We start from the raw sequence: 14,668 nt of genomic DNA on the forward strand, positions 1-14,668 counted from the left end.
ATACCACACATAACATGTCCCTATGTTATCACTGAAATAGAAGTCTTGAGAAATCACTCTTGTCTCTTTGACAGCTCTGAGCTCTATCAACAGCAAACAAGGTTCTGACAGAGGGTTACTGTTATTTAGCCAATTAAATTTACAGGCTCTGACTGTCTGCTTGATTTAAATGTTTGGGTTTTGCTGACACTGAATTTTTGAGTAGGAATTTTGGAAAAAGTGACTGGAAAGTGAAAGTGACTGACAGAGCTGGGTAGATTACTTACAAATTGTAGTCAATTACTTATTACAGATTACATTATAAAAAAAAATTAGTTAGTGACAATCTAGGTTACACATATTAGGCAATGTATTTTTTATTTTTTTTAGATTACTTTTTACCTAACTTTTTTTAACTTATTATTAAATTTACCATATTGATATAAAAAGCAAAGAGAAATAAAATACATTCCATTTGTTGATATCAACATGGAAAAAAAACAACGACACCAAAGTTCACCAAAAAATAAATTCTGATGACTTTATTTCTTCTGTGGAACATTGTTCAAAAATGTCTTCTTTTATTTGGTGTGAAGAAAGTCATACATGTTTGAAATAACATAGTAAATGATGACAGAACTGCAACTTCTGGGGAAAAAAAGGCCATTGGCAATCATGGCCATTGTACCCTAAAAGTTTATGTGTAATCAATTCTGTTGAATGAAATAAAATATATCTTCCTAAAGCTACTGTTTGTCATGCATATGACTTTTGTCATTTAACACAATAATGACTTTACCTTTTGGGCATAATTTCTCTGCCAAATTTGATGTGTGATTAATTTACAATTGATTAGATGAATTAATCGCCACTTTGTGTAATTAATTTGATTACAAATGTTAATTGCTTGACAGCCCTAAATTGTAATAATATTTCACAATATTGCTTCTTTTTTACTGTATTATCAAATAAATGCAGCCTTGGTGAGCACAAGAGACTTCTTTCAAAAACATTAAAAAAATTACTGACCCTAACAACTGAACAATATGTATTGTTTCACTTTACTTTGATGGTCCCTTTAACAGATTCTGTTGACTATAAGTAACGTTGCACCTACATAGAGTGTTAGTACAGTATAAGTAGATTGGTAGGGTTAGGGTTAGCATAAGTTGACATATACTTGCAAAGTTACTTATAGTCAGTAGATTATCTGTTGGGAGACTATCACTATAAAGAGTTAACAGATATTAATCAGACAGCATATTAATACTTTACTGAGAGTTTGTTGACACGTAAGTGCAAAGTTACTTATTGTCAACAGAATGTTCAAAAGGGACCATCAAAATAGTGTTACCATATGTATTGTGTACATATGTTGTACACATGAGAATCACTGGTGTCTGCCTGACATCTAAATGTGCTGTGTGTATGTGTGTATGTGTGTGTGTTTTTTTTTGCTTTTTTTTTGACTGAACACAAGCAAGATTATCAGTGAATAATAGCAGGGTGCAAAATAAAGCCTGCGAATAATAATACAAATATTAAATATACACAGCCAAAATTTCCTTTATCGGGAATTAAAATTAGTTAAAATTAAAAAAGTTTTTAATATGATGAATGGAATATCAGTTCAACAGATTGTCAAAATTATAACATTTATAGGATTTTTTTTTTGGTTGTTGAATACAGTCAAGAAGGTCAAGATCTCTGAAGGTGCAACAGGCCAATATCATCATTTAAAGGGTAATTTGTATGAAAAAAATTAATTGAATGCTTTTTCAGTTAAATTTTTGTCAAAGAGCCATGTGTGGATCACGAGCCATAGTTTCACGACCACTGGTCCATATGATAAACTTAACGACTGCCATAAATTGTATCACTAGTTAGATTAAAGTTAAACTGCATGATTGTGACACTGATATGTATGCCTCCCCCTTAGATTAGCAGTAGTACTTATAAAGAGCTTTGAACATCTTTTTTTTTTTTATGGTGTCGTTCAGACTGATTATTTTTTTCTCTCAGCACTTCGTTTGTCTCTTGGCATCAGAGCCAGTGATATTAACTCCATTTATCAAATGGGGCCAAAAATCATGGTAAGTGTTCAAGACAGATCATCATATATAATACTGGTGAATAGTTAATGTTATGTAATTTATCTTCTCTTCTCTTACTTCTCTTATCTCGTCTTCAGGCATATGTGGATTTCATCTCTCTGCATCTGCAGTACAACTGCAAATTGGAGACACTTCTAACGGAGGAATTGAGGAAGCTTCAGGTAATGATTTATTGTGGCTCTTGAAGTAATATATAATCATCTTCCCAAACCCCCCCAACACGGACACACACAGCACCCCCAACCGAAAACATCTTCCCGCGCCCCTGTCTTTACAGCAGAACAGCCCATTGAATAATCATCAGATTTCATAAGACTTAACTCGCTGCGATTTAATATTCTAGACTGCTTAAATGGTTGATGTGACAGAATATTTCAGGACACTGGAATGACACTTGACACTCTTGTTTCAGATTGGCAGTGGTCAAAAACCCATCCTAATGTATCAGCTGACAGTCAAAGACTGTGATGGATATGAAGATCATTTCGAACCACTTCATGCAGTTTTTGGAGGTAAAAGTTGTCATATTTCTTTAAGTGATGTGTCAAATGTCAAAGATGCTGTTTATGGAATTAAAATACCAGATACTAACCTATTATTTGCCAGTTTTACAGAATAAAGATCTTCACATCATGGGCTGTGACATCACACACCTTTTTGAGAAGCTAGATCAGGAAGAAACACTCAAAAGGTAAAGCTGAGACCAATAAGGTACAAATATCAGTATATAATAGTTATGTAATAGTCAGCATAACAAGTATGTTCTCATTTAGTTTGCAGATGGAAAATACTAAGACAGTCTCACATCAGAAATCAGCTTCTGCATTCTCATACCAAAAGATCTGGGAGAAATTCAGAAGTCAAACTGAAGCTGAGCGTGATCAGTTCTTGAGTGGCTCGTTCCCAGTTCATTTTGACTGGTCCGTCTCCAGTGAAAGTTTCAAAGTGGAGGGTGGATGGACTGAACACGGGAAGGGCGAGACAATATGGGACCGATTTAGCCATGAGGGTCATGTCTTTGAAAACCAGACCACTGATTTGGCCTGTGATAGTTATCACAAGGTGGACTATGATGTGTATCTGCTTAGGGGCATGATGGCACCTAATTATCAGTTCTCAATTTCCTGGGCTCGCATTTTCTCCACCGGACGCAAAGAAAGTTTGATTGAAAAAGGTGTTGCTTATTATGACAAGATGATTGATACACTCCTACAATCCGGCATCGAGCCCACTGTTGCCCTGCATCACTGGGACCTTCCCCAAGCTCTGCAGGACTCAGGCGGCTGGGAAAATGACTCTATTGTGGAACCTTTTAGAGAATTTTCTGGTTTCTGCTTCTCACATTATGGAGACAGAGTCAAAACATGGATCACCTTCGGCAGCCCGTGGGTAGTGAGCAACTTGGGGTATGGAACAGGGGAACATCCCCCAAGAGTGAAAGACCCAATAATCACATCTTACAAGGTGTGTCTGTCAATCTGAGGAAGTACCATATATTTTTATGATTTTAGAAAGTGACAATTCTTTGTTTGCTTTTGCAGGTGACGCACAATATTATAAAATCTCATGCTGAAGCCTGGCATATTTATAATGATAATTACAGAAAACTGCAGGGTGGAAAAGTGGGCATTGCTCTTAACTCTGATTGGGCAGAGCCGAGGAATCCCTCAAGTGATCAGGATGTAGCAGCAGCTGAGCGTTATCTAAACTTCATGCTTGGCTGGTTTGCTCATCCCATATTTGTAGATGGAGACTATTCAACTGTGTTAAAGGAACAAATTGAGAAAAAGAAAGGTTCATGTGGTAAAGAGCTGGCTAGACTCCCTGTTTTTACTGAGGCTGAGAAACAAAGAATTCAAGGCACAGCTGATTTCTTTGGACTTAACCACCACACTTCCCGACTGATTAGTGAGAGCTTGAATAGTTGTGATGTTGGACCAAATAATGTCGGGGACTTCCAGACTCATATTGACCCCACATGGCCCCCCACAGCTTCTGACCAGATCCAGTCTGTTCCGTGGGGTCTTCGAAGATTATTGAACTACATCTCTTTAGAGTACACGTCCATCACAAAGGTGCCCATCTACGTCACAGGAAATGGAATGCCAACTGAATACAATAGTGATGTGTTCAATGACACTGAGCGTGTCGACTATCTCAAAGCCTACATTAATGAGGCAATGAAAGGTAAACATCTTAAGAGAATTGTGGTCAATGTTTAAAACTAAGACTCTGTTAGTCTTTTTAGAGATAGCAGGTCAGTCTGTGTGAATTGCAGATTTTACTTTAATTTCTATTGCAGATTCTAAAGTTTTTATATTTGAAATATCCATTATACAGTATTAATTTCCAGGCCAAAAATACATTTTCTAGGAAGCCATGTATAAGGTATGAGATCTTACAAAAATAAATGATTGTTGGCCATACTTTAATGATAGCCTGGGGCAAACTTCTCTTTTGCATGGAAACAGGACCAATGTACACCTACTTCTACTTTTCAAGAATTTCCTAGTTAGTCAACAGTCAAATGAGTCTCTCAAAAATGAATACTTCAGGAGACTGAAAATATATAAACATTTTAAACTCTGCAATCATTTTATGGATCTTGGTTTTAGGTCACCAATATCAGTGCAGCATGCTATGAACAAATTTGGGGAAAGCAATAGCCTTAAAGTGTTAAGCACCCTCAAAGCATCCTAGGTGTATATGACTTTCTTCTTTCAGACGTATCCAATCAGAGTTATGTTAAAAATGATCCCGTCTCTTCCAAGCATTAGAATGGGAGTAGGCAGGTGTTTTTGTTCAACAGTCCAGAAGACGTGAAATAAAGTGTGTGCATCCATAATAAAATGTGCCTCACATGGCTCCAGGGGGTGAATAAAGGCCTCCTGTAGTGAATCGATGCATTTTTGTAAGAAAAATATCCATATTTAAAATGATATAAACAACTTTCTCACTTCTGTAAACTGTCGAAGGTGGAAGTCGTTCGGGCAGATGACGTATGATGTATGTGTAGCATAACTCCAGTAATTAGTGACAAACGTGGAAGCATGTGTGAGGCATATTTTATTATGGATGCTTGCGCTTTATTTGACTACTTTTGAACTGTTGAACAAAAACACCCGCCTACTCCCATTCTAATGCTTGGAAGAGCAAGGAAAATGTTTAATATAACTCCGATTGCATTCGTCTGAAAGAAGAAAATCATATACACCTAGGATGCTTTGAGGTTGAGTAAAACATGGGTTAATTTTCATTTTTGGGTGAACTAACCCTTTAATGGATTTGTCACAGACAAATTTAACACAGTCTTCTCCCAATATAACAAAATATTTCCCAAACCTTAATATCAGATTATGTAATTAAAAAATCACTATCTAAAGTTCACTAACTTCTTTCTGTCCAAAAGCTGTGCATTTAGATGAAATTTACATCCAGAGGTTTACAGTCCAGTCTCTAATGGATGGATTTGAGGGTCCTCAAGGCTACAGTCAAAGATTTGGATTGCACTATGTGGACTTTGAAGATCCTGACAGACCTAGAACCCCCAAAGCATCAGCATATTACTACTCAAAGGTGATTGAGAGAAACGGATTTGCTGAGACTGCGACAAAGGCTAAGATGCAAATGTATGGAAATAAAATTGGAATCACAAGACTTCCTAGTCTGCCGCCATCTGAAGTTCCTTCAAAATCCAAGGTTGTTTGGGAAAAGTTTTCCCCTCAGACCAAGTTTGAGAGACAGCTTTATCACTACGGAACATTTCCAGAGGGATTCCATTGGGGTGTCTCGTCTTCAGCATATCAGGTAGAAGGTGGCTGGAATGCAGATGGAAAAGGACCAAGTGTTTGGGATACTTTCACTCAAAAACCTGGTAATATCCCAAACAATGACAATGGTGATGTTGCATGTGACAGTTACAACAAAATAGATGAGGATCTACACATGTTGAGAGCCCTAAAAGTGAAAACGTACAGATTATCCTTGTCATGGTCTCGAATTTTTCCCAACGGCTATAAATCTTCTCATAACCAGAAGGGGGTGGACTATTACAACAGGCTTATAGATGGTCTCATAGCAAACAATATCACACCCATGGTGACTCTCTACCACTGGGACCTGCCCCAGGCTTTGCAGCACATCAATGGTTGGGACAACCCCGAAATGATTAATATATTCAATGAATATTGTGACTTTTGCTATGCAACATTTGGAGACAGGGTGAAGTTTTGGATCACATTTAATGAACCCCAGACAATTGCGTGGTCGGGATATGGACTGGGCCAGATTCCACCTAACGTGAAGCAACCCGGAGATGCTCCATACAGGGTTGCACACAACCTCCTGAAAGCTCATGCACAAGTATATCACACTTATGATGAGAAATACAGGGCATCGCAAGGAGGTCTGGTATCCATTAGTCTGAACGCTGAATGGGCAGAACCCCTAGACATCAATGTTCCTCGAGAGATGGTGGCTGCTGATCGAGCCCTTCAGTTCCAGCTAGGCTGGTTTGCACACCCCATCTTTAAAAATGGCGATTACCCTGATGCCATGAAGTGGCAGGTTGGCAATAAAAGTGAACTTCAAGGCTTGCCAAATTCCCGGTTGCCTTCTTTTACTGATGAAGACAAAGCCTTTATCCAAGGAACAGCTGATGTATTGTGCATTAATACATACACTACCAAAGTCGTGCGTCATGTGACCAGCAGACTCAATATTGAGTCTTATGAAACTGATCAGGATGTTGAAAAGGACAATGCAGATGGCTCTGAAAATACAGCTGTTAATGAGCAGAAGGCTGTTGCTTGGGGACTCAGGAGACTTCTTAACTGGTTAAAGGAAGAGTATGGAGACCCTGAGATTTATATTACGGAAAATGGTGTAGCTACAGGCACTGCTGTAACAGTTGATGACACTGATCGAATATTCTTCCTGAAGACCTACGTTGATGAGGCTCTTAAAGGTATTCACTAACGGCACATATTTGTGCATAAAATCCAAAGAAAAATTTGTTTTTAAAACTACTACAGAATCTACATTTTAGATAAGTAACTACTATTATTAATAGTGAATGCAGCCCAAAGTTTGTAATAGTGTTACTCTGCAAATTGTTGAACCTGACACACATTTACATGTATTCTCTTTTTAGCGCACAATCTGGATGGAGTACGTGTCAAGGGTTACATTGCTTCCTCTCTAATGGACTCCTTCGAGTGGCTAAAAGGCTACACTGTTGGCTATGGACTTCACTATGTGAACTTTAAACATTCAAGTCGGCCAAGAACTCCAAAGCGCTCTGCTCACCTCTACTTTGATATAATGAGAAATAATGGCTTTCCATTGCCAACAGAGGAAGAAATGTTATATGGACATTTCCCAGAAGGATTTATATGGAGCACAGCAACTGCTGCCTATCAGGTACAGTCCATTTTAACAAACACACTTTATTTTGATAGTCCAGCTTAGTCATTCTGCTGACTCTAAGTAACATTACAACTACATGTCAACTACCAGTTATTAAAGTATTAGTAGACTGTCTGCTCAATATCTGCTAATACTTTATTTTGATGGTTCCCAAACAGACGTCTACTGACTGTAAGTATATTTGCAAGTACATGTCTCATTGTTCTACTAACCCTAACCAATTAAGTCTTCTAATACTCTGAGGTTGACATGTAGTTGCAAATTAATAAGAGCTGAAATGTAGTGTGTGAAATGTTTCATCCTATTGTATTTGCTCTGAGGAACTATGTTATTCTCCAACACCACAGATAGAGGGCGCCTGGAGAGCCGATGGAAAAGGTCTCAGCATTTGGGACAAATTTGCTCATACTGCTTTAAAGATATCGCAGGATGAAAATGGTGACATTGCCTGTGACAGCTACAACAAGATCACTGAGGATATCAATAGTCTCAAAACACTGAGGGTAAACCACTATCGGTTTTCTATTTCATGGCCCAGAATTATGCCAGATGGAACGACCAGGAAAATTAATGAAGCTGGACTCAACTACTATCATAGACTTGTAGATGCTCTTTTGGCAGCCAATATCAAGCCACAGGTAAAATATATTGAATAAAATTGCTCTTGTAGCCTAAAGGATTTCAACTCATTTCTATGAATCATTTTGAATTGGCAGGTGACTTTATACCACTGGGATCTCCCACAAGCACTTCAGGATGTTGGTGGCTGGGAAAATGACACCATTGTCGAGAGGTTCAGAGACTATTCTGATGTTGTATTCAACAGTCTGGGAGACAAAGTAAAGTTCTGGATCACTATAAATGAACCCTACAATGTTGCAATGATAGGACATGGCTATGGAAGTGCAGCACCAGGTGTCATTTGCACTGAAAATGATCCTCTTATTCTTTGTAAAACATGATTTTGACATTAATAAAGTAATTTACGGTTTTATTTCTGTCCAGGAATAAGTTTCAGACCAGGCACTGCACCATATATTGTGGCACACAACCTCATCAAGGCTCATGCTGAGGCCTGGCATGTGTATAATGACAAGTATCGTGCAAAACACGGTGGCATCGTTGGCATCACGATAAACTCTGACTGGGCGGAGCCAAGAAACCCATACAAACAAGAAGACGTGGACGCTGCTGTTCGTGTAGTTCAGGTACAGTTTTGTAGTTCAACCATTTCTGCATCCATGACAGAATTTACATTTATTTTTCATCTCTCGAAACAGTTCCAGATTGGTTGGTTTGCTCATCCCGTGTTCAATGGAGATTATAGCGATTTAATGAAGAACATAATTCGAGAGAGAAGTTTAGCGGCTGGCCGACCACAATCAAGGTAAAGGTATTATCTTTTTTTTTTTTTTGGAATTTGTGAGGAATTCAAAGTTTTGTCAAATGCTTATGAATGTTTTTGCATTTTACATCTAACAGGCTTCCAGAATTTACCCCGGCAGAAGTAGCAAGGATTAAGGGAACTCATGATTATTTTGGATTCAACCACTACACCACTGTCTTAGCCTATAACATGGACTACAAGAACCTCGAGCATTATGATGCAGACAGGTAGCCTTTAAAGTTTTACTAAACATAGTCATACTGTTTCAGGCCCAATTTATTTAAAACATGCATCAATATTTATTATGTTGCCATCTATTCCAGGGGTGCAGGAACAGTTGCGGATCGTACATGGCTGGATTCTGGATCCTTCTGGTTGAAAGTAACTCCTGTAGGATTCAGAAACATTTTGAATTTCATTAAGGAGGAATATGGAGACCCTCCTATTTACATTACAGAGAATGGAGTATCAGAACGAGAGTCAATGAATCTGAATGATGTTCACCGAATCCACTACTATGATAACTATATCAATCAGGCCCTAAAAGGTAAAGAGATTTTGTTTTCCTCAGAGAGGACAGCATTATGCAACAGATTTCTGTGATGCTTTTCCATGCGTTTTAATATTATTGTTGTTTGTTTTTTAGACTAGTACTTTGGTAAAAATTCATTTATGATAATTGCATAAAATGTCATCTCATTATTTAGCATATTTGCTGGATGGAATAGACATCCGTGGCTACGCTGCCTGGACACTAATGGACAATCTGGAATGGGCGACGGGTTTTGATGAAAAATTTGGCTTTTTCTATGTAAATCGATCAGATCCTTCTTTACCACGTATTCCTAAGAAATCTGTCTGGCACTATGCTACAATAATCAACTGCAATGGCTTCATAAACCCAGGAGAAATTCCACATGAATGTCAGATCCATGAACCTGGTGTTGACATCCCCGGTACTTATTTACTTATCTATATGTAGTTGTACCCTTTGCATTGTAGTCTGTATCCATCCATTCATTAATTTATGCTTTTTTCATGCATCAATTTTAGACTATTGGTAAAAATGCATTTGTGCTAATTGAATAATTTGTCTTTTTATTCTTAGCGTATTTGCTGGATGGTGTGGACATGCGCGGCTATGCTGCCTGGTCACTAATGGACAATCTGGAATGGACGATGGGTTATGATGAAAGATTTGGTCTTTTCTATGTAAATCGATCAGATCCTTCTTTACCACGTATTCCTAAGAAATCTGTCTGGCACTATGCTACAATAATCAACTGCAATGGCTTCATAAGCCCAGGAGAAATTCCACATGAATGTCAGATCCATGAACCTGGTATTGACATCCCCGGTACTTATTTACTTATCTATATGTAGTTGTACCCTTTGCATTGTAGTCTGTATCCATCCATTCATTAATTCATCCATCCAACATCTTTTCTTGTTTGCAGGTACTACTCCTCCTGGTGAGGAACTGTTGGTTAGTTTCTTAGGTTTGGAAGTTTCAGCTCCTGATGCTACACTGGCTCTCAATGTCCTCTTCAGTCTCACTGTTATTGCAGCAGTCGCTGTTGTCCTCTTGGTGTATGGAATTGTCAAAACATCTAAGAAACAAAAATGTCCATCAGTCCATCCATCCAACATCTTTTCTTGTTTGCAGGTACTACTCCTCCTGGTGAGGAACTGTTGGTTAGTTTCTTAGGTTTGGAAGTTTCAGCTCCTGATGCTACACTGGCTCTCAATGTCCTCTTCAGTCTCACTGTTATTGCAGCAGTCGCTGTTGTCCTCTTGGTGTATGGAATTGTCAAAACATCTAAGAAACAAAAACGTCCTGTAGAGGAACACATTGACCTTGAGAAAAAAGACAAGTTCTGAACATAACACCTGCTTTACCAATATATATTACATTTATCAAGTGCATGAGTTAATGTTTGTCACATGTATATGCAATTCATTGTCAGTCTATTTAAATGCACACAGTAGATTGTTACGTTATGTGTGTGTTTTAATGCTTTGCATATGAAAGTTATTTCTGTACATGCTGATTTTAAAATAGAAAGTCAAAAGAATAAAGTATTTCAGTTGTTAAGTCCCTTTTTACCTGATCATACATATCACAGTGTAAACAACATTGAACCAACGCCCACTGAGTCTTTGCTGATGCTATCAGAAGAAAAAATACAGAACATAAATGATCCTGTGTGATGTAATTTCATAAGATAAGCATATGCACAGAGATGCACAAAATGTTAAAGGTGACAGAGGGTGGATAAAAGATCACTGTAATGGGATATTAAGATTGTAAAGATTTGTATAAGTGGTGCAATGACTTTAAGTAAACTCATACATTTGCTGTTTATCTTAACAATGATATTTTTCTGTGAGTTATTACCCTGATCTACTCTATGATATCTATGCATAGTGACCCCTGTGTGGAGTTTTATGAAAGCCTTGCAAACACACACCGAGATAACAGGTATAATAAAAAAGAAAAACAGATTTGACATCCTCAGACAGATTTGATATCTTCAGATAATACAGATTAATATGATCAATGCAGTTTCTCTCAAGGCAAAGTTCACTTAAAACCGAGTTTCAGTACAAGATTGCTGTGACTGGTTTTATTTATCAAAATTACGTCCATGTTATTTAGTCCATAGGGTATATGTTTAGAGAGAGGTCTGATTTTACAGGCAGAACAAACAGGTTGAGTGACACAACATTTGCCTCTTCAGGCCACTCTCAGAAACTGTCCTGCTGAAATCTGCTATTTTTTACATATTGCTCTGTATCGCTGGGTACAGTCTTTTATTATTGAATTATGAAACCATGTGTTTTTATCAGCCACAGTGAGCTGTGATAGTGAGAATGAGGGCAACAATGCCACTGTTTATTTCTATGATGGCCAGAAGAAGTTGAGTTATACTAGGCCCAAGAAACCAATTAAATACCCGAGTTTGAATTACTTTGGCAATCCAACTTCATCTTTTAGAGACTCTAAATTAGAGTTTCAGTGGAAGGCGTTGTGCTTACAAGTCCGTTACCTCCATATGTGTTGTTCAAATTAACAATTATAGAGAGTCTGTCAATTAGAGATGTTTTAATAAGGTGTGTCATTGGTGTTTCTGGAAAAAAAAAAAACGTTACATCTATTCCTGAAAAGATATTTGTTCCTATGACCCAATCTTCTCTCTACTCTAAAGAAAGTCCAAAGGTTTCTACAGTAGGCTGATGTGCTTTAACCTCCATATGTGTTGTTCAAATTAACAATTATAGAGAGTCTGTCAATTAGAGATGTTTTAATAAGGTGTGTCATTGGTGTTTCTGGAAAAAAAAAAAAACGTTACAGCTATTCCTGAAAAGATATTTGTTCCTATGACCCAATCTTCTCTCTACTCTAAAGAAAGTCCAAAGGTTTCTACAGTAGGCTGATGTGCTTTAAGGAGTTTTGTCTGCTGACATTTGACGTTTCTGCAGGTTTGTGAAAGAGTCTGTAGAATAAAATTAAGTTTTGAATAACAATTCATATAATCTGTAAATACACGTTTTAAGTAAGATGTCTCGGTTTTGAACGACTCGTTGTTTTGAACAAATAGCATAGCACTGCTCGCCACCTCCTGGCTTAGCGACGTGACCTTCTGAAAAAGTCAATGAACGGATCAGTGAATGAATCTTTCGATTCACTTGGATGAATCAACATCACTGTGTAGCCCAGGGGTACTCAAACTCTGTCCTGGAGGGCCGGTGTCCTGAAGAGTTTAGCTCCAACCCCAATTAAACACACCTGAAGCAGCTAATCAAGCTCTTACTAGGCATACTAGAAACTTGAAGGCAGGTGTGTTGAGGCAAGTTGGAGCTAAACTCTGCAGGACACCGGCCCTCCAGGACCGAGTTTGGGCACCCTAGCCTATTCGAAGATATTTTGCAGCGAGAGAAGCAACGAAACTGTTAAAAAAAAAAATTCAGAGTTCCTGTTCAATTTCCTGTGAGTGAAACATTACAAAATAGGCTACCCCTGTAAATGTGAATGCTATTTTTTTAATGTGGTGGTGGTGTTGTTGTTGTTGTTGTTGACCACACAGCATCTGTGCAGGACACAGGTATTTTCTCAAAGGATGCGGCTCTTCTCAAAACTTTGGATAAGAGAATAATCAACAGTGCAAAAATTAAACAAAACAATACAAATATTACAAAGTACATCAAATAATGTGTACTGTAAACCATTCATTTTAGACTGTCCAGCAGCGTCACCAGTGGATAGAGGGAGGTTTTGTTTTTTTCTGATGGGCTCGTTATCACTGCATTATATGACTTGACTTTATATAGCCTACCACAAAGATTTATTTTTGTATTTAATGCAAATCTTTATAGAAAGTACAAACTTGTATTATTTAATCAGAGCTTAACATGTTTACACATACATACAAGTCATACAATACAGTACTGCAGTTCAGAGACTTTGGTGGCACTATGGATACTGTGGAGACTTTTGTCTGTAGACAACATTTTTTACGTAATTACAAATGGAGGGTACAGAAGGGAATAAGCTGGTACAGTTATGTTTTGTGCATTTTTAGTAGCTATATCACACTGTCCCTAGAGCAACCTTTTTGATAAGGCCTGTGGATGAATACTGGTTAACTAGGGACTACAGTGTATTTTGCCCTGTTGCATAATATTTTGCATGTGCTTGCTGTCATTTGGACACAAACTAAATGTTTGTTTGCCTTTGAATTTACTAATAAATCAAAGAATCTTCTTCAGATCCCAGTAAACTAGATCATGCATCTTTATGAATGCATTTCTTTTTTGCATTAAATTATAATGTAGCCATTATCATCGATCTATGATTGTGTATACAAACCAAGGCAGGCAATCGACTAACATCAAGATGTGTGACTAAAAACCTTTGCTAGTTCTCACAAATCAGCGTCAGGCTAAACAGAAAGCACAGGCTAACAGAACAAATCAGGTTGTGAGTTGTGACTGTGAAATGCATTTGACTTTTGTGGACAACGACTCATAAATCGAGCATGATCCAAAGTATCTAATCTAAAGAAATAATAAATGCCAGACTCATCACTGGCCTCAGTTAGACAAATGTTTGTGGAACGTTACATTTAAGTTTCAAAGTAACATGCTTGTGTACTTTTGAAGAGTAGATCCCTCTAGTAGATCATATAAATATTTTTTTCACTTTTTTTTACACGTTTTGTGTGTGTGAGTGTGTAACATTTTTGACTAATTTATTATAAATTAGTCAAAAATGTTATTATTGAATTTATTCAAACTAATTTTAATGTTTACATGCATTTAATCACTTTAATGGACTTGGTCTCTTAGTTGCTACTATCTGTTATCCACTAGATGGAGACGTCTCACTTCACAAAAACCTTGTCTAAGTCAATTATCTAAAAAAAAATTGACATACCTCAGGGTATTTCCTAATAACTAAAAACAGAAACAGTAATAATAGAAAATGTACATTCAGTCTGGAATTTACAACATTTATTTTTCACCTGTTAATACTTCTGCTGAAATGTAGTAAAAATAAAACCTCAGTGGTCCTGATGCTCAAACATATAGTCATATAACTAACTCTCCAATAACTTTACAAAAAATATATATATATATTTTGCATTTAGTTGTATTTAGTCACACCCACATGGATCTTTTCACACCTATTTGAAAATCCTCATCATGACCATTTCCAGGTTTTGAGGTTTAAGTTTGCATGTATTATAAAAAAATGTAT

At 37.3% G+C, this 14,668-nt stretch overlaps 1 protein-coding gene across 1 annotated transcript; it reads left to right on the top strand.

Moving 5' to 3' along the window:
• Nucleotides 1–1,362: 1,362 nt before the first annotated feature.
• Nucleotides 1,363–10,788, top strand: LOC107601360 (lactase-phlorizin hydrolase-like). Its single transcript, XM_016293523.1, has 17 exons — nt 1,363–1,405; nt 2,002–2,072; nt 2,171–2,254; nt 2,506–2,605; nt 2,700–2,784; nt 2,867–3,557; nt 3,635–4,280; nt 5,503–7,059; nt 7,246–7,514; nt 7,868–8,158; nt 8,237–8,435; nt 8,526–8,728; nt 8,801–8,907; nt 9,003–9,134; nt 9,231–9,454; nt 10,016–10,264; nt 10,574–10,788. Exons 1-17 carry the CDS (start codon nt 1,363–1,365, stop codon nt 10,786–10,788), a joined length of 5,166 nt encoding a protein of 1,721 aa, XP_016149009.1.
• The last annotated feature ends 3,880 nt before the right edge of the window (nt 10,789–14,668 follow it).

Source organism: Sinocyclocheilus grahami, unplaced genomic scaffold (genome assembly GCF_001515645.1).
Source record: "Sinocyclocheilus grahami isolate Dianchi unplaced genomic scaffold, SAMN03320097.WGS_v1.1 scaffold304.1, whole genome shotgun sequence".
Classification (NCBI taxonomy): Eukaryota; Metazoa; Chordata; class Actinopteri; order Cypriniformes; family Cyprinidae; genus Sinocyclocheilus; species Sinocyclocheilus grahami.